This window comes from Thamnophis elegans, chromosome 2 (genome assembly GCF_009769535.1).
Source record: "Thamnophis elegans isolate rThaEle1 chromosome 2, rThaEle1.pri, whole genome shotgun sequence".
NCBI lineage: Eukaryota > Metazoa > Chordata > Lepidosauria > Squamata > Colubridae > Thamnophis > Thamnophis elegans.
In genome coordinates, this window is record NC_045542.1 from 20,566,626 (window position 1) to 20,587,909 (window position 21,284).

General features: G+C 38.1%; 1 protein-coding gene across 1 annotated transcript in view; it reads left to right on the forward strand.

Annotated features, from left to right (window-relative positions):
* The window catches only part of TFCP2 (transcription factor CP2), a 48,933-nt gene that overhangs the window by 25,233 nt on the left and 2,416 nt on the right, over nt 1-21,284 (forward strand). The window contains exons 7-15 of the mRNA XM_032210201.1: nt 1,300-1,452; nt 5,570-5,680; nt 8,067-8,155; nt 9,018-9,066; nt 9,686-9,779; nt 11,271-11,361; nt 14,660-14,763; nt 16,343-16,485; nt 21,155-21,206. Of these exons, the coding sequence (XP_032066092.1) occupies nt 1,300-1,452; nt 5,570-5,680; nt 8,067-8,155; nt 9,018-9,066; nt 9,686-9,779; nt 11,271-11,361; nt 14,660-14,763; nt 16,343-16,485; nt 21,155-21,206 (886 nt within the window). The remainder of the gene's footprint in view (nt 1-1,299; nt 1,453-5,569; nt 5,681-8,066; nt 8,156-9,017; nt 9,067-9,685; nt 9,780-11,270; nt 11,362-14,659; nt 14,764-16,342; nt 16,486-21,154; nt 21,207-21,284) is intronic.

Genomic DNA, 21,284 nt, shown 5'->3' on the forward strand with positions numbered 1-21,284 from the left:
GGCATGAATAGCCCTTAGGAGGTTTGTAAAGTGTTCCTGGGAAGGGTGGGGGCCAAAAATGAGCAAAAAATGGCCTGGTTTTTTGCGAGAAATGGGGCAGTTTTTTGCCACAAAAAGGGCATGGATAGCCTTTAGGAAGCTTATAGAGTGCTGCTGGGGGCTGGGGAGGATAAAAACTGCCCATTTTTCACTCATTTCTGCCCTCCCCAGCCCCCAGAAGCTCTCTGAAAGCCTTCTAAAAGCTATGCACAGCCATTTTGGTGAAGGGGCGGTGTTTCAGGAGGCAAAAAATGCTGTATTCAGTGTATAAGACACACCCAGATTATCAGCCTCTTTTTTGAGGGAAAAAGATGCATCTTATACTCTGAAAAATACGGGGTACATCTCAGTCTTATGTCTTCCAGATCTTTTACGAGATTATGGAGTTTCAAATTGGATATACCCGATTGAAGTACAGGTAGTCCTCAACATATGACCACAATTGAGTCCAAAATTTCTGTTGCTAAGTGAGACAATTGTCAAGTGAGTTTTGCCCCATTTTACGACCTTTCTTGCCTCAGTGTTAAGTGAACCACTTCAGTTGTTAAATTAGTAGCACAGTTATTAAATGAATCTGGCTTCCCTATTGACGTTGCTTGTCAGATGTTCACATGACCCCGGAACACTGCAACCATCGTAAATATGAGTCAGTTGCCAAGCATCTGAATTTTGAACATGTGACCATGGGGATGCTGCAATGGTTGTCAATGTGAAAAAGTGTCATAAATCTCTTTTTAGATACCATTGTTAACTTCGAATGGTCACTAAATGAACTGTTGTAAGTCAAGGACTATCTGTACTTTCTTGCTGCATAGTTTGCTTATTATAATAACTTGGGCTGTGCGTAAGTTTTAGAAGAGAAATAAATGACATGTTTTGATGTACCCCAGGCGTGATTCCTGTTCTCATCCATGGTTGTTCTTCATTCTCTTTGAGGGACATGCACATATGGTTTCTGCGTAGATGTCAAATATGGTGTATTAAGCACATTTTTTAATTATGTTTTTGTTGGTTAGGTCTAGTATTTTGCCAGGTTGGTTTAAAGAGAGAATGCAACTATTAACACTTTGCAGAAAATGCCTCCCACCCTCCATGGCTCTTTTATGTCCCTGCGATCTTGGTTTGCTAGGCAGATAGAATCTCAGGCTTTGTTAGAACTGACTTGGACATACACTGAAAGTTTAATTATTACTCTGTGTTGTATGAGGATCGCTATTGCACTGTTGCAGTTTGGAACATATTTTTGCCTCTCTTTTACAGGTACATTGCATTAGTACAGAGTTCACTATGAGGAAGCATGGTGGCGAGAAAGGTGTGCCCTTCAGAGTCCAGATTGACACCTTCAAAGAAAACGAAAATGGGGAATACACAGAGCATTTGCATTCTGCCAGTTGCCAGATCAAAGTTTTCAAGGTATTACCTGTGTTTTATGATACATAATGCAAGAACAGGAGCTGGAGAACACAGATCCTGATTTTCTTAGCATCCTGCTGCTTTTTAAAAAAAGCTTGTAGGTGTTAAATTATTTCATAAGAAGAAAAAACAGAATTGTGGCATTTCTGGTGTACATGTTCTTGTTCAGGCCTTTGGGGGTCTTAAGTTTTTGCTGTGAATAATAAAGATGGCAGGGCTATCTGGTTAGACAGGTAGATCAATTAACTGACTTAGCAATTGTTTTCTTCTGTTGCCCTCAATCTTGGATAGAAATATTTTTGTCCAGTTCATCGCTTACCATCACATGCCCAAAGTATATATGTTTCTATTTACCAATCATTGCTTTAAGAGCAATTGTTTATTTTCCCCAACAGTGATTGATTGCTTATTCTTGTAGCCCATGGTCCTGTGAGAGATTATTTCCACATCCATAATTTAAAGATGTCTTACCTTTTTCTTCTGCCCACTCATATGTCCATTTTTCTCACATGTATATTTCAAATGGAAATATCATTGCCTTAACTGTTCTGATATTTCTTCTCATAGAAATATTCTTACCTTTCGTGAATATTTTTTTTTTAGTTTTTCATTGCTTCCATCCCTACTCCAAATGAGATTAATCTTCTTTATTCTGTAGAACACTGTCCATCCTAGTTGTTGAGGCCAAGGAAACAAAACTACTGCCTTTCCTTCTTTGCTGTCAACTGTGAGTTCTCTAAACTTGCTGACTGACATTATCTTTTCTTTAATATTTATTATTAGTTCAAGTTTTTCACTAAATATATATGTGAGCAATATGCCCCCCTTTTCTCACTCTCTTCCCTATTGTGATCTGCTGTTTTTCTAAATTCAATTATTACAGTAACCTCTTGTTTTTGTCATTCAACTTGGCGTCCTAGCACCCCTTTATCCTTAATATAGACCACTATTCTAACATGATTTAATGTTCAAATGTTTTTCTGTAGTTTAAAATTAAGCAAAGGGGAAACTTTGTTAAACTCTCCTGCTTTCTCTTATTGTCCACTTTATGTTGGCTATCTGATGTCATATCCTTCTGCCTTTTCTTAAACCTGCCTATTCATTTAGCATTTCTTTCTTTATATATGGCTCCATTCTTCATTAGAAGATCTTAATCAAAACTTACTTACGTTACTGTTGTTAAAGTTACAACACTGAAGAATAACTTTCCTTAAATTACCATTTGCTGTTGGAAAGATTTCAGGTTTATCACATTAGATTGTCAAAGTGTGCTCATTTGGTTTTAATTAATTCTCTGACTTTGTATTGGAAAGCCTCTGTTAATATTTAATGAAGGATTTTAAAATTAGGCTGAATAATTTCTTATATGAAATGTGCTTTTGGTTTTTTTTAATCTGTTGGTTTTCTTTCTTCTCTTTTATATCCTTTTATGTATGTTAATAAAACTAGTACATTTATCCTATCCAGATAATCCTGCATTTGCAAGTTCTTCTATTTTTACAACTTTCGCATTCTAAATATCCGTTAATAGTACAGGTAACCCTTCACATGTCATTTAATAACTGTTCAAAGTTACAATGTTACGACATCTCAGAACGCGTAAAGTGCTTCTGGCCACCTTAATCTTATTATGCTTTACTTATTATGCTTTAATATTACTTTGACAGTTTCAATTTTCTCTTGATTTGTGGTTTTAACGTTCCATGTTCCTATTGCATGTGTCCTTATAAAAAGTAGTCCTTTCAGTATGATAGCACCATCAGTGACCAGAGATCCTTGTGCTTTTGTTGATTGGATCCCATTGTGCCATTTCAGGTCTCCTTGAGAAAATTCAGGGTTCTTCTTCAGTAACTCAAGCAGTGCTTTTCAATGTGGTGCTCTTATCACATGACAACCAAATTTACAAATGTTTCAGTTATCCCAAAGGCAATTTTTCAGGAAGCAATTGGATTTTCTGGTTTTAATGAAGACGTTTTGTTTCTTATCCAAGAAGCTTCTTCAGCTCTGGAGGGATGAGAAGCAAAATGTCTTCAGAGAAAAACCAGAAAGTCCAGTTGCCTCTTGAAAAAAGCGCTTTTGGGACCACCATGACCTGGATGACTGAGAATCTCCATAGATGTGTTTCAGTTGTGTCTACACAGTTTCATGACAACAATATAGAAAGGATTTGCCTTCTTCTAGCTTTAATTTTTGGAATTCCTTCTTTTAAATGGCACTTTCTCAGGACTGCTCTTACTCTCATTGTGGATACCTTCGCATTTACTTTTATCTTTTCAACTTTATCATCAAGGGAAGCCATACCAGCAGTTTCCATTCTAATCAGCATCACTCTTACAATTGCTGTATGACTCAGCCTAAGTGCTTATGTGTGGGAAGCTAGGATTCTAATATCCCTAGTTTTTAGATGTAAATATAATGAGATACAAGTCTGAATTATATGTGTGTGAAGTATTGGATTACATCCTACAAAAGAATTTGGCATTCTTAATTTGGTAAGAATCGTAAAATGGGAACATATGATGGTTTTAATCTAATTCAGAACACAGGTTTTGTGTGCTAAATCACATTAGGCAGTGGGGAAGTCACATTTGCTGTATATCTGAAACATTCAAGAGCAAAAGATTTCGTAAAGTGGTAAGTGATCTCCCACCTTCACCACTTTTATTCCATCACCAAATGCCAAGACATTTTTTAAAATTAGAAATTAGTGTATGCCTGAAGAGAAAATTTCCACTGGGCAAAGGATTTGTATTCTTTTGCTCTAAAAATAACATCCCATTAGTCTGTGTGCATCTGGGGCATGCCTGGTGAAGCAAATTGTTCCTCTGTGGTCACTTTTAGTTTAACCTGATGATCTTGCAGATAGTACCCACACTTCTTGGGATGTAAAAAAAAAGACTACTTGTGCATAATCTTGTACAAGGTGAGCACTGCTGTTATAACTATTCAAACAGATTCTACAATGCTTGCATAGATAAGCATCTACAGTACAGGACTTCAGAAAGTGCAGGGAGGCAGCGGAACTGGTTTTTCATGTTTGCATTAATTTTCAGAGTGAACTTTTACACCCAGTAGAGGAAGTGCATGTTACCTTCTCTTCTGGACAGTGCTATGTCCTTGTGGGGATTAATGGAAAAAAATATTAAACATAAACATCAGTTTTCTTATATCTATGCCATTGAAATACTCGTTTAACTCAGAACAGAGTTCACAGCCTTTTTCCGCACGGGACTGGGGGTTGGGGACAAAGCAGCAATTTCTGCAGCAGAACCTACATGTATAATATACACAAGCTGCCCGGAATTGCCTTATAGGGGAAATGGGCAGCATAAAAATAAAATAAATAAATAAAATAAATAAAAAATAAAGAACAGCTTTGATAGCCTCTTCTAGATGAAAACATCCTGACTAGTTTCTGAATAACTTAATAGGCACTTGGGCGGAATTCTACCATGGCAGACCCAAAATTATATAGCCAGTCCTGCTAGTTCTTCCCTGGCTTTATACTTTGGAGTAAGTTATAAACTTGATTTTACACAGTAGCTGAGCCAATATCAAATAAACCACGTGATGGTTTATCCAACAATATGAATCTAACTTTTGTCAGTGCTGATTGTGAGATAAAAACAGGATCTTGAATTAAGCCTGGGAGGGCATTACTTGGCTTGGCTTTCTACTGCCTCTCAAATACAGCAGTTTGTTTTTATTTATTTATTTGACATATGGCATGAAGTATTTGTTTATGGGAGGGAGGGAGAGAATGATATGTGAACAATACAATACAGAATATAATATATTAAAATAAAATCATAATTTAAGTATAGACTACATGATAATACACCACGGCCAGTCTTCTGTCTTAACAGAGTAGCTAAAGTCTACACACACAGCGACCAAACTGAATATTGCATCCCTCATGGTCAAAGGCAGCAAAGGCAGCAATGCAGCAGTTAATGGCAGAGGAATCACAACTCCTTATTACTGCCAAGTGTCATAGTGTATTTATATATTCTGTTTGTGCATCACAAATGGACACTGTGATGTCCCCAACCAGAGGGAAAACATCATCTTTTCCTATGTCTTACACATTAGTTTAATAAACATGTTTAATTTCCAGCCCAAAGGAGCAGATAGAAAACAAAAGACCGACAGAGAGAAAATGGAAAAGCGAACTCCTCATGAGAAGGAAAAGTACCAACCTTCATATGAAACAACAATACTTACAGAGGTAAAAGACAAAATCTGTGAACAAAACACTTCGGCTAGGATTCAAGAAAGAGGGTTGTTCATATGCTCACAGTGCTGTATTACTAATCAAATACTAATTTAGATCAAATACTGGTAGCATTATAAATCCGGCTTTCCTAGTTTAATGCCCTTAGACACTGTTAAATTACAACACCCTTATACAGTAAGCATAGTTATTTATTTTGAAGATAAGATGTTTGGAAAGGATGAAAGCTCAGTTAAATTAGAATTTGAGGGCTGTAGTAAAGAGATACTAGTATTAAGCAGCCAAATAAAAGAATGCTAATGACTGAAAACTAATAATGTCTCTCTAGGAATCAAGCTTGGCTCCTAGTGATTTTACAGATGTATCCATATGGCTTTCTTCGCAATCATACACATTAATCTATCATTGTCACTTTCTGGAATTTTTTTTTTTTTAAATTCCCTAGTCTAGTCAAAAGCCCTGGGATTTGGGATTTCCTGGGATCTTCCATTCAAGTATTAAGCAAATCTGATTGTGTTTACCATTCCAGGATCAAGTAGTTGTTTCAACACAGATAAGCAGCTGAGAAGTATGCTCTTTCACACAGAGAAGGTTATTGTGCCATGCTATTAATATCTCCTCAGGCCTGTTAATATGTATATTCTATAGATGCATGACAAACAATAAAATAATCCCTAAAGTGGCCTATTCAGTCTTTGTGTTCTTCATGTTGTTTTCAAGTAAGATTGCTGGCAGCCATTCCTTCTATGTTAGTACATCATTGCATCAGATTCCCAGATTATAAATCACTGGTGCAACTGTTGTATTCATAAATAGCAAAAGGTGTTAACCTGAGTCACAGTTTGATGAAAATCAATACCTTTTGCATAAGAAGAATACAAGCACAATCAGCATTACTTCATCCCTTCCAACTAGCATGAGGATTGGTGCAAAAAGATGCTTTTTCAAATACTCTAGTATATCAATTTTATGAAAATAAACAATTTTTCATAGTTTCTGTTGAGAAGCAATCTAAAAGCAACATGGAGCATACAAAGATTGCATAGCCAACTTTAGTGATTTCTTTTGAAAAAGCTCAGTTGTACCTTTAACCTCAAAATAAGCTTTGTTTGCTGTAGCATTTCCGAAAGGAAAGCTTTAAATTAGAACTTGTGCTGCTAGCTTAGAATGAACAAAATGATTTGAATAAATGTATACCATATTTTTCGGAGTATAAGACACCTTTTTTCCTGAAAATCTGGGTGCATTTTATACATCGAATACAGCATTTTTTGCCTTCCAAAGCCCCACCCCCTTCACCAATATGGCCATGCATACCCTTATGGAGGCTTTCAGAGAGCCCCTGGGGGTTGGGGAGGGCAGAAATAAGCAAAAAATGGGCCGTTTCCCCCCCAGCCCCTCCCTCCAGCACTCTATAAGGCTCCATAGGGCTATGCATGCAATTTGTTGGACAAAAAAACAGGGCCGTTTGCAGAATGCAAAAACTTTTTTTTTGCTTTTGGAAAGCTCTTTAACTGATTGATCCATGGCACGACAAAACCGCACTCGTCAAAATAGCGGTGATAAAGCCGTGTCGCTAAAGCCGCGACATCATCACCGCGCGTCATCACCGCCGTGACAACAGCACGGCGGCAGAAGGGCGCTTTAAAACAGCGCGGTGGCAGAAAGCCGATTTACATTAAGGTAAGGGTTAGGATTAGGTTTAGGGGTTAGGTTTAGGGTTAGGGTTAGGTTTAGGGTGCTGAGTGCTTTGGAAGGCGCGGATTTGCCCTCCGCGATTATGTCATCGCGGTAGGGTAGCGTTTTTCCTTAGCGCTTCAAACGGCGCGGATTTGCCCTACGCACTTATGTCAGCGCGGATAAGGGCTTCGCGGTTTTGTGGTGGAACCGATTGATCAGGTGCTGTGCCAGCAGAAACAAAGTCTTAGATGCTGCAGATTGTCAGCGATTTCCTTCTCTAGCACATGGATAAATACACCTGGAAACATCTACCTACCTACCTACACTCTCTCTCTACTTACCTACTGTATTTCTCTCTCTCTATCCCTCTATCTTCTTACCTACTCCCTCTCTCTCCCTAACTACCTACTGTATTTCTCTCTCTCTCTCTTTTTCTATTTCTCTCTCTCCCTCTATCTACCTACCTACCTTTTTTAAAATTCGCCTCTTCAAAACTTTGGTGCGTCTTATACTCTGAAAAATACGGTACTTTTCCTCAGATAAATTGGATGTGCTTTTTTTCCCCCTTTATCAAGAGCTGGAAAAGTGAAAAGCCATAGAAGCAAAGGGAGGGAATGCAGATTACATTCATATTTATCACTAGAAAATATGTGACAGAAACATTGTGGAACATTAGAAGGGTATATATTTTTTCTTCCAGTGCTCTCCATGGCCTGAAATCACATGTGTCAACAATGTGCCATCACCTGGTTTTAGCAGCTCTCACAGCAGTTTCTCTATCAGTGAAGGGTAAGTATATGCCTTTTGCCTGTATATTTTTTTTCAAAAGCCTTTCTATTTATTGGTTTCTTTACCCTAAGGTTTAGCAATTTTTTGAGGCCCTGGTCATCTTCTCTTGCCTTTGCATTAGTACACCCCTTCCTCTCCCCTCCTAAAAAAAGCATGGGACAAAAAGAGTGAATGTTCAAGGGAATGGATATTTTTCACTTAGAAAAAACCTGTTTATGGGAAGGTGTATTAGCTTGCAGGGATAGAGGTGCTACTGAAACTAACCTCATTATTAAAATTCTTTTCCCAGATGTCTCTCAGGCAGCCTGACTTATATAAATCAGATAGAAAATGAGGAGGATATTAATCTTGAGCAGCAGCAGCAAACGCAAAAGAGCTTTTTACTCTGTCTTTATATAAAAATAGAAGAAAGGAAAGTGGTTGCTTTTTCCACTTTTGAGCAAAAGTCTAGCTTTCCTTATTGGCTGGAGGTTTTTGAGTTAAGACGTAATGGTTATTCAGGGAATCTTGCAGCTTCAGATTTCCTGCATCCAGCAGGGAGTTGGACTAAATAGCCTGAAAATCTATTTCAAAACCAAAACACAAAGTGTTACATTCACACGACCTTTAATGATTTTGTAGGCTACCCTTACCTTCCATCTTAATAATTGTCATTAAGATTAATTCTGATAAAAGCTTGAACCTCAGTGATGCTTAAAAGGAAAGGCCATGGAAAGGTCATGTTTTTTAGTTGTTCTTTTTAACTATGATTCTGTTAAACTTCTGTCAATCTTTTTGGCAGGATATGGGATATTTAAATAAGATGCCAAGAAGAGAAAAGCAAAATTCAGGTGCTTTTTCTGTTTTGTTTTTCTAAAACTAGGAACGGGTCTCCAAACCACCAACCTGAACCTCCAGCTCCAATTACAGATGTACGTTTTAATTCACATTTCCCGCTTCTTTCTCTTCTCTACCCCACTGCTGACTACAGGTGGGCATGGGATGGTCTGATCTAGCTGACCAAAGGGTTCTTTTCCCTGAATTATCTCTTCCTGATGCAAAATGCTGCAACGTGATTCACAGTGAGTCTTGCCATCAAGGTGGACAAATGATTAGCCTGAGGTTACCATGGAGCCCGCCCGCCATTCCTACATGGGTAGAGCCAAAATGTGGGAAGATTTAAGGGGAAAATTGACGCCTTAAACTGTGCAGATGCTCATGGCACCTATTTTGCCTCTTTAAACTCCTAAACCACCTTCCTAGAATGGGTCCTGCCTCCATCCATTTTTGGAGGGCTACCCTCAACCTGCTATTCAAACTGGCCAATAGAAGTTACAAATTGGTATTACTCCAAGGCTTCACACGTAGCAAAAACACTGCAGGTTTAGTTGGAGGTTTCACGTTATATTTGGAGATGCTGAGAGAAAATTGTGTATGAAGTCCCAGTTTCAAAATTTAAATGTGGTAATAGTTATCTACAGTAGTTCTGTAATCAATCTGCATTCTTCTTGTAGAGAAGCAATTGAATCTCTTTTCCTCCCCTCCCTCCAGAACCTCTTGCCAACATCCACACCTCAGGAAGCTCAGCAGTGGCTGCACCGGAATCGCTTCTCAGCTTTCTCACGGCTTTTCACAAACTTCTCAGGTAAAACCAACACTTTTTTTTTCCTTTCTCTTTGATAACTGGGAGAGGCCTTCTGAATTTGCATCCTTTTATTTCCCTGCCACCTTCTCTTAACCCTCTCCCTTCATGACTTGTCCCCTCTGAATTCCTTTCAGGCTAATGCATTTGAATAGTTCTCTACCTTGAGGATTATCTCACCTTTCCTGTCCAAATGACACAGGGGCACCATTTTGTATCGGCTTTTGGTTATGGCAGTACAAATGAGCTGCATGTTCTGGGCAGATAATGCTGCTTAAATGTTTGGAGGGAGAAGGCTTAAAGAAACCTTATAATCCCCACCACTTAGCCTGCACAGATTTAAAAAAATATACCCTACCTCTTCATATCTGAAACAGGCAAAGGACCTGGGTCTCTTCTCTTTCATCCCGTGCCAAAAAGGCAGTGATAGATCATTTATGACCTGGGTAATAATCTCCCCCTTGCACACCATGTATCTTTTTACTTAATATTCAGATGCACTGGGCTCTGAAGCAGAAATCCTTTTTTAAGATTAGGATGTGTTGTTATTTTCTTAAGTGCTGTAGATGGTGAGGAGCTGAAATAGGGAGATTGCTGGAGGGGGCAGGGCCACATTTTTCATGGGGCTGGGGGAAGGGAGAGATTGGCAGAGCTTTAAAAAAAAACTGAAATAGCCTGCAACTCAGTACATTCATTTTGACCTTTGTTTGAGCGGAAAAGCAATGAATAAATGAATTGAGAAAAATAAGCAATTGTTGGAAATAAGGGGAACAGAAATGAGGTTTGCACTGTAGGTTAAGTTGCCCTCATTAATGAAGAAAATTGGGTGAAATAACCTGTTACGCTGAGTTATTTTTTTTTAAAGTATTTTCATCAATTGCACTCTTTCTTCGATGAGGAGGCCCTTTAGATAGTCAATCCTGCACTGGTTTCTTTGGATTTGATTATTGCAATGCTCTCTACAACGGCTGCTCTTAAAGACCACACAAAAGGTGCAGCTGGCTCAAAATGCAATGGTGTGAGCAGTAATAGATGTGTCTCAGTGTGTCCATGTGTTAATGCTTCTCTGCGAGACACATTGGCTGCCAGTTGGCTTCTCAGTTGGCAATTCAAGGTGCTGGTTGAATACCCATAAAGCCCTCTATGACACAGAGCTTTGGATATCAAAGAGTGCTTGTCTCTAATCATTTCTTCCAAACCAGTATTTTCCAGTGGAGAGGGTGCACTCTATGCCCCCTCCACTATTTATTAAATTTATATGCTGCCCATCTCACTAGCCAAGTACATATTGCTGTCCTGTGTGATCTTCTCTGTTGTGGCTCCCACTCTTTGGAAAAGCACCCCTCTCTCCCCCCTAGATAAGGTTTCCTCTCTTCTAGGATTCTGGAAAACTTCGAAAATTTGACTTTGGTCCCAGGCCTGGGGTTGATAACAACAACAATAACAACACTAATGCTTCTTATCCCTTTTCACTTTCAAAAAAAAATATCTTAGGGTCAGACTTACTGAAATTAACCAGAGAAGATGTCATACAAATATGCGGTCCTGCAGATGGCATCAGACTCTTCAACGCGTTGAAAGGACGGTGTGTATCAGCCAAATGGACTTTACACAGTTGAAGCTTTATGTGTGCTGGGAAGTACTGAAACAAACATGCCTTTTTCCCCCAATTGTCTTTTGATCACTTTTTGGCACTTGGCTGTGACACTTTGCTTATTTATAATCAATATTGATATATTACTCCAGAAGAGCACCTCTTCTATAGAGTGCCTCCGTGAAACAGAAGAGAACACAAATCGTACTAGGATACTAAATAAACTTGATTATTACAGCATGTGCAATACAGTCAGGATGAGGCAAATTAGAGAAAACCACAAATATATGCCCTTTTTTGGCATTTTAGAATTCAGTTATGTAGCTTTTCATTTTCTTCCTTTTGGTAGCCAAGTATGGGCAAATGTGAGCGTATATGCTTTTTTCATTAAATAAAGGCTTGCTTCTTAATTTCCCTTCTTTTTAAAATACATTTTGGATATCCCCCACCACTCCCTGCTGGCCACGTTTGAGGTGCGACTAGAGCAGGCTTTAATAATGTGCAGGTTATGCTTAGTATCAGTAACAATTTAAATTGTTTAAAATTTGGGTAACAGTAAGAAGCTGAGCTCAATGTAGAGATATTTTAGACTGTGATTGTCCAAAAGTTATACCACATATGGTCTTTGGGAAGTCGGGGGGAGGGAAGGGAGGTGGGGATTTAGGGGGAGGGGGGAGGGGGGAAATACAATATGTGTTAAATTCCATGATTGCATTTGTATACTGTTGCTTTTTAATGCTAGTGCGAAAACAGAACAAACCGAATATACTGGAAGGTAATAGAAATATACCGAAGGAAAGAGTCGAGTGAAAGAAGAAGGAGGGTGGAGAGGGGGAGAGAGAGGAGGAGGAGAAGGGAGGGAGGGAATGGATTAGAGGGAGTGATAGGGTTAGGGTTAGAAAGAAGGGGAGGGGAAGTAGGCGTAGAGGGGTGTGTGAGAAGGAAGAATGAAAGTTGGAGGGGGTTGAAAGAGGGTGTATGGTGGGCCAAGGTGGTATATTGGGTTTGTATTGTAGGGGGCATTTTCTATATAAGTGAGGGCCGTGTTTATTATTCAATGTTATATGCCCTGATTAAGCACAGTAAATATGTGATTGTATAGAATGAAAAACATAATAAAATATATATATAAATAAAAAAAAAGAAAAACATAAAAAAAAAAATAATGTGCAGGTTTCTTGGATTGTTAATTGTCCTTCAGGTGAATAAAAAGCAGATATTCCCAGATTAATAGCAGCTTCTGGCAAAAAAAAAAAAGTTTTCCTAATGTCACATCATACCACCAAGTTAATGTACCAGTTCTGATTGTTCAGATAGGACTGGCTAAAGTTGGGTGGGGGTGGGGGGGAAATGCTGTAGGCTTTGTTGGTTTTATGCAGTGAATGCGCCAAAAAAGAAGAGAACCGCAAGGGTGATGCTTCCCCACCCTGGATACGCTTTTCACTGGATTGATGTACTGCTTGCTTCTGCATCAGAAAGCTCCCTGCCCTTGCTGTTAAGGGGATGTGTGCAAGATCTCATGAGACCGCAAGGATGCTGCCACAGCCACACCTTCAAAGGCCAGTCTTCGATCTCCTCATTCAGTACCATCATAACTTCAAACAGATGCTGCTTTTGCAGCTTTTTTGAAAAAAAAAATAAGCAAAGACTACTTGTTTTAAAATACTCCCCTCTACAAATATATCTTATTAACAACAGCTTCAGTACGATTTAAATATGGGCCAGTTTTGTACACTACGTAAGGGTTTGCGTCACCATATTAAGAGCACACAGGCATTGTTGCAACCCTTTTTATTTTATAAAAAGTTTTGTATCTTGTTAACCCCCCTTTTTTCTTTGTTCTCCATGGTATATTTATGATGCCTTTATTTTCCTTTCACTTCATAATATGCATATTTCCTGTCTACTGCTGAAGATTTGCACTAGTATGTCTTTCCTCTTTCTATTTCATCTGCATACAATATCCCCCCGCCGTTTTTTCCCCTTTCTACTCAGTGGAAATACTGTGTGACCTTTCTGCATCTCATTTCAGTATCCCTTTTTCTTTCTTTACATTTCTTGGGTTTTTTCCCCCCTGCCTCTCCCCGTTTACTTCTATTTCTCTTCACTGAATTTAGTAGAAAATGGTAATAAACACTGCAGCTCAATTGGGCTTCAGCAGAATGGAAAAAATGATGCCAACCTGCTGCAGAAATGTGATTATAAGATGATGCAAAATGTGGAAGAATGGATTTTGCCATCATAGCCACCCAATTTAATGTTGAGAGTTCTTCCATCTCATCACCATGTTAAATATGTCTACATAGAATAGAAAAAGCCCTTAAACATGCAATGTTTATGTGAGGGAGGGAGTGCCTGCAGTGAAATATTATCTTTGGATAATATTTATCCCACAATAATTCAAGATGATTTGGATCTGCTGAGTGACTTCATGACTTCATTTTCCCATAAGGCTAAATCAAGATTTCTCTACATCATGGTTTACTGAATAGAAAACACCCTGGTTAGACTTACAGATTGAGTCATAATGTGGTCTCTGTGATTTTGGCTTAGTGCAATGTGTAATTATGGCTTGTTTAGTGAGCCATAGTGAAACAAAGTCCAAATTCATTTTTAGTCTTACTGATAAGCAAATAAATTATGACCATTTCATCTTCTGAGCCAAACGTATGTGTGTAGGTGCTCATGTAATACATTAAAACATTAAGATTTATCTTTCTGGCTTCCCATGAACTTTGAGTAGCCTCCATATATAAATTCTGCAAATGAAGGGCAAGAGATCAGGCAGGGAAATAAAGTAGGAAATTACCTGTTGATTTTGCCTAAAGCTTCTTTTTTATTTATTTACATTTGCGGTCTTCTTAACCAGCATCCTGGACACAAAATAATCCTAGGAAAAGTTTTGTATCTTATTTTTTGAATGTATAAACTAATCAAATTGTGGTGATCTGCAAAATGCTGTCACAACAGTTGTTCCTTCCTTTTGGCTAGTGCCAGTCTTACTATTTTATGAATGATTGATTAGATTGTAAGGAATGTGGTGTGCTTCATGTTGTTTCCTTTGTTGCTATTGGTGCTAATGTTTTTTTTTTTTAATGATGCCTTATTAAATGTTTGGCAGTTAACTAACAATATTACTTCCTCTGAAATGTTTTTGTGCAAGATGAGGTCCAAATGAAGCTCAATAAATAGTCAATTGGTGACATATCCATTTCCTCCCCTTTCATTCAAGAGTCATTACTCATATTCCTACTAATCCTGGAGAGTGCTTGTCTTCTTTTCTTCATAGGATGGTACGGCCAAGGTTGACCATCTATGTTTGTCAAGAGTCACAACAGTTGAGAGATCAGCAGAAACATGAAGATGGGGATGCAGCCAATGGTACTTTTTTCGGTAAGGGCATTGGGAAGGTAAAGGGTAAAGTCTGTGTGTGTGTGTGTGTGTGTGTGTGTGTGTTCGTAGATTTTAACGGGTATAGGTATGCAGGTTTTGGTGTATTCGGGTCTTTTCCCATGTAATATTGAGAGTATCTTGGCGACGTTTCGACGAGGTTCCACTCACCATCTTCAGGCTGGTGCCTTCGGCTTCATGGTTATGCGAGCAAAGCGTGATTGGAGCTGCCATCTTTCTATAAATATTGGTGGGGGTGTGTGGAGTGCTGGCTTTGTTGCTGTAAACGGGTTGGTTGGCTGTGTTGTTACATCTTGATTAGTTGATGGGGTTGATACATGCAGATTAGTTGGCTGTTTTGTAACATCCTGTGTGGCTGAGGTACTAGCTGTGTGCCCATTAGTCTTTTGTGTTGTAACGACCTGGGTATTGGGCTGTGTGATGACATCCTGAGCTCAAGTGTAGTGATATCCCGGGTCCTGTGCTGCAACATCCTGGGAGGTTGGCTGCGTTGTAACATCCTGAGCCTTTGCGTTGTAACCTCCTGAGTTCTGTGATGTAATGTCCTAAGCAGATGGCTGTGATGTGCTGAAGATGGCGACTGACACCTCGTCGAAAAGTCACCAATGTACTCTCAATCTTACACGGGAAAAGACCCGAATACGCATACCTGTACCCATGAAAATCTATGAAAATTATTATTCAAGAGAATAATTATGGAAGTTATCGAAATAGAGAAACACCCCCACAACATGAATAAACGTGATGATACCTCTTGCCTACCAGACATCTGGAAACCAGCCTTAGTCAACAAATGGGCCCCACCCACCACCCCGGCCGTTACAACACGAAACAATGGACACACAGCCAGCACAAATCAGCACCAATCTACCAATCATGATACAGCCATACACCCTATCAATCCATTTACTGAAACAAAGCCAGCACTCCACACACCCCACCAAGATTTATAGAAAAACGGCAGCTCCGGCCACGCTTTAAGCCCAAAACCCAGCCTGAAGATGGCGAGTGAGACCTCGCCGAAACATTGCCAAGACAATCTCAATCTTACATGGGAAAAGACCCGAATACAACAAGACCAGCAGAGATATATTATTTGTAATGGGTTCATCACTTCAAGAAGATGTTGGACCTGTGGTGATGGGAATGATGGTATAAGTTATATCAGTGATCAGTGTTGCAGTTTAGTTGTAGTTCATTTTTGATTTTGTTGCACCAAAATTTCTCAATTCCATTCATCTGCTTAATTCTAATATGAGCCCACTGCTTTTAAAATATTACTGCTATCATATAAATCTGATGACAATTTTCTATCTTCTGTATATCATAGATATTACAATGTCTATTGAAAGAAATGAGACATTCAAACCGTTATTTATTAGTCAGGGAATGTGTACATTTGTTTTGAACAGTAGAGTAAGATTATAGGAGAATTGGTTGCAGAATCTGAGGAAAATGATAAAAAAGACAGTATTGCCATTTGCTTTTTTAAAAGCACTTTCTCCCTTCATCCTAGTTAAGATCAACTGTTCCTACTTATTCATTCTTATTGATTCTGCAGTTTACCATGCAATCTACTTAGAAGAATTGACTGCTGTAGAGCTGACAGAAAAAATAGCCCAACTCTTCAGCATTTCCTCTCAACAAATCAGCCAAATCTACAAACAAGGGCCTACAGGGATTCACGTACTCATCAGTGATGAGGTAAGAGTAAAGTGGTAGTCTGAAGTTACTTAGGAGAAGGAGTTTGATAATGCTGCAGGCTTACTCTGATTTCTTATTTTAAAAATATGGAAATTTTCTTCATTTGCCAGATTATAAATTGCAGTGAGCCACGATGTAGTTTGTATTCTTTTGGATTCTTAACATCACATGAGGGGCACACGTACTAAAATTGATGCCATGGGAAAACTTGTCTATTCACGAAACAACTCACATGATTGCCTTTCACAAACATTCGTTTATTAGAAGACACGCTAGTCCACAGAATCCAGTCTGTTCTCCCAATAAGACGTTTGTAAGATATAAAGAGATTGCTATGAACAGATACGATATTCAAAGCTATTTTTTTAAAAATCATTTCAATTTCTAGGGTGGCCCCTCAAATGATACAAGTTGGCTTAGAAAGAGAATTTTGGGAAAAAATCAAGATAATAAAACAGCCAGGCTAGGGAATACAAAACTCAAAATACATAACCTTAAGGCAAGTTCGCAGGTCATCTCTAGGAAGACCCAGATTTTTAAGACCCTTCTAAATAGATGCATGGAGTCAGATGGATCATATGATAATATTGATCTGAGGAGCAGTGCAACATACTAGCTTCTTACTTAACTTTTTTTTTAAAAACCACAAGACTCATAGAAACAAGACAAGTACACCGAGGAGCCTGGTGGACATTAAAAGAGGTATCTGAGACACGCATTGAGTGTCCACAGGAGCTTCATTGACTACCTGTAGCTCAGCATATTGCATGATTACAAATAGGGCTTTCTTAAGCAAACTATGATATTAATCAAATGCATGGATTCAGCTCTTGAATGAATTCAAGGGCCCTCTTGGGAGGGTTAGAATTTCAGTTAGTTGATTTGGAGTCTACTATTCATGCGTCTCTTGCTTCTTTTGGGACGTTATTGAAGAAAATACAACCTGAATCTAAGTCATCTATCTGATTAAGTTAGACTGAAAAATAAACTGAACTTTTTAGAGCATGTGCTTTGTAAAAAGTTAATCATATGCAGGTGGTCCTCTCTTACCAACTGTTTGTTCATTTGAACTTACAATGGTGCTTAAAAAAAATAAGTATGACCTCTCCATGAACTTGCAGCCACTGGAGTATCCCTGCAGTCACATGATTCCAATTCGGGCACTTGGTAACTGGTAACCATAGTCATGTGATCACTATTTGCAACCTTTACAGCTGGCTTCTGGTCAGTAAGAAGCCAGTAGGGAGTCACAAGTCATGCGATGTCACACTCGATGTTGGACATTGAGTGTGGTCAAATGATTTTTCACTTTAAGACTGCATTGCTTAGCAATGGAGTGGCTGGTTCCCAATTGTTGTTGCTAAATCAGTCCTTGATACTGCTTTCTCTCTGAGGAATTGCATGAGTTTCCTCTGCATACATTGGTTTTTAAAAATTACATGCATTGCAACAACACGACGTCCGATCTTGGAACTCCAAGATTGCAGTTGATACTTTTGCCGCTGGAAGGTCCTTTTGGACCTAAACTGTCCCGAAGAGACGGTGACAGGGAAGAGTACATCCTGCTGATCTCAGGGACACTGCAAAGTCCCTGATTGATCCAGGAGAATCTCTTTTTGCCGGTGACAGAAGCGCAGCCATTGAAGCTGCTGAAGTTGGGACCGCTCTAGAACGGGAGGAAAATGGAAAGAGAAAGTGTGTCCATCTGGTGAAGAAATCTTATTATTATAAAAGGGACTACCCCCCCAAAAAAATTAAAGCTAAATTAAATTTGAAAACAGAAGAGAACAAGCGGTGAAATTAAGCTACATTAGACAGTGTGTTATCCTTTTTTAAAATTTTCTTTTACGGATGGAACTTTTGCAAATGTTTCCTATTCTTTAAATTGAACGGATTAGTTTTTCTTCTACTTTTTTTTAATACCTATGGATTAAAATCTTTTTCCTTATTTTTATGATGCTGGATTGGATGGGGTTTTTTTTTGCTCCATTTAAGAATTTTGTTTTCTTTAAGCCTGAAATATAAAGAAGATATAAAAGGAATACAAAGAGGGCTGTAATAACAGAAGGAAAGGAAGTAACACTGCCACTTGGAGGCTTGGAAATATTGTCTTTTCTTTAACATTGCAAAAGATTATGTTTGAAATACAAAAATTATTAGAAGTAACAGAGAAAATTGAGAAGAGATTGGAGAACATAAATCGTAGAACAGTAAAATTTGATGGAAAAATTGAGGATGTTCATCAAATGAAGAAAGTGGAGGTCAGAGTTCTAAAAACTGAAGGAAAAATAAACAAAGAGACAAGAAAATTATTGATACTGACAGTGAACTGAGTGTGGTTGGAAATGGAAAGAGTGGAATGTGGAAAGGGGAGATAGATGGACTGGAGCGCTACCCCAGATTTCAAAGTATAGATGAAGAAAAGAGAGAAGAATTGATGGAACTAAGGAGAGAAATTTTGTCAGAAGCACTAGTGATGACCAAAGATAAGCTGATAGAAGAAGCAGATGGAGGGTTTCGAGCTTATACAAGATATGCAATAAGCAATAAGTTGCGAAGAGAAGTCCATATAAAACTTTCTAAGGAAATAACCAGAATACTAATGCTAGAAATGGCAAGAGACATGAAACTGCATTATTACTGGAAAGACACAGGTTGATGTAATGAAAACTTATAATAAAAAATTAAGTCAAATTTAATTAAATTTAGAGCATTATGTATAAAATGAAGTGATAATGGATACAGTTAAATAATTGATTGATAATGATAATAATGCATATAAATGTATTGGTTTGATAAGAGGAAATTTGATATAAATTGCAAATGGTGACTATGAAAGGAGGTTTAGAAACTCTGTTATTAAATATAACCATTTTTTATTTAGAACATGTTATAAAGATGTAATGTTACTGGATGATACTGGGAAGAGCTAATGGAATGCCATTATGTGGTTTTGCTTTAAATCTGGAATATTTTATATAAAAGGACGCAAAAACAATTATAGTCAAATGAAGGTTGAGGTATGATAATAATATATATAAATATATTTGATTTAAAATATATGAATTGTAGGTGATGGGATGCACGGAAGTTTTTGTAACCAATCAACACACTTTCTACAATTTGTAGTGAGAGATAGTTTTGTGTTTTGTGTGTGTGTGTTTTGTCTGTTTGTGTTTATTCAAAAATAAAAAAAATCTTTATTAAAAATTTATATGCATTTTTCCTCTTATTTATTGGACTTTGGTATTAATATTTCCTTAATTTGGCTCAGTAGCTAAGACCCTGAGCTTGTCGATCAGAATGATTGGCAGTTCAGGAGTTCGAATCTCTAGTGCTGCGTAATGGACTGAGTTCCCGTTATTTGTTCCAGTTTCTGCCAACCTAACAGTTCAAAAGCACATAAAAAAATGCAAGTAGAAAAATAGGGACCACCTTTGGTGGGAAGGTAACAGCGTTCCATGCACTTTCGGCGTTTAGTCATGGCCACATGACGACGGAGACATCTTCGGACAGCGCTGGCTCTTTGGCTTTGAAACAGAGAAGAGGACCGTCCCCTAGAATCGGGAACGACTAGCACATATGTGCGAGGGGAACCTTTACCTTAATTTTTAAGGGAATTTGGAATATTGTAATGCAGACACTTCCACTGATATGTATGGATTAAGCATGTTCTGAATTTTCATTCTCAGTCCTACCTAAGCTTGCAAGATCTACATAGTCTTTTTATTAGAGCCCGCAGACAGGAAGGCTAGAGTATCTACCGTGTACAAAAACACAAACTTTTAAAATTATATAACTTCACATGTTTGCTAATTAATAATTAGGTATGCATGGATCATGCAGTTCTGCAACATTTAGGCATGGATCCAGAGACCAGCATTTTACAAATATTATTTTTTGTGAGTCACTGTCTTAATACAATGAAAGCTTTTTTCCTGGCTTAATGACTGTTAAGAATTAAAGAAGTATGGACAATATTGGGAATTTGAACGTGAGAAAAAAGCAAAACACTCCCCCTCACCATGTTTTGTAGTTTCTTGTATCTAGAAAAACACAATGCAATATAAGCAGATATTTTACACAGTGCTACTTTCTTGGTCCAAGAAACATGCTTCCCTGTCTAATCATTATTTGCTTCTGATTATTCTGCTTTTTGTAGGTTTTCACTTTTTAACGAAATGCCCCCCCCTCAGTATTTTTACTATGAGACGGTTCTCACTGCATATTCAGAATAGGATTAGGATTTTAAAAATTTACAGCTTTGTAGTCCTGTATTATTTTGTGCTTAAATTTAATCAGAGGAAAGAAATTCATGGCAGATATAAGAAGCCAGATGGTTTGGAATCCTAGATCATCCTAGAGTAAAAGTGAACTGTGCCAATTTATTAAAATCCAGACCATCTCTTTAAAAAATCCTTGAACTTGGAATGGAAATTAAGATGATTGGTAGATGGAGGTTTCCTTCCCTGGATATAAACAAGCTGTTCTTCAAAAGTATAGTATAGTTCTGGATACATACTTGTCTTTCCTTATACTTCATCTACAAGGGACAATGAATGTCAGCTGTTGAAAAGGTACCTTTATATACAGAATATGCTGCTTAAGATAGACACAGTGAATAGTAGCTTGATTTCTCCAGGGTCTTGACATTTTATTCCTATTTTAGATGATACAGAACTTTCAAGATGAATCATGTTTTGTGTTGGACACAATGAAAGGTACGCATTTATTCAGTGCACAGTAATGCATGTTACTCTGTTCTTTATTTTTTCTGAAAAACCTACAAATCCTAACAC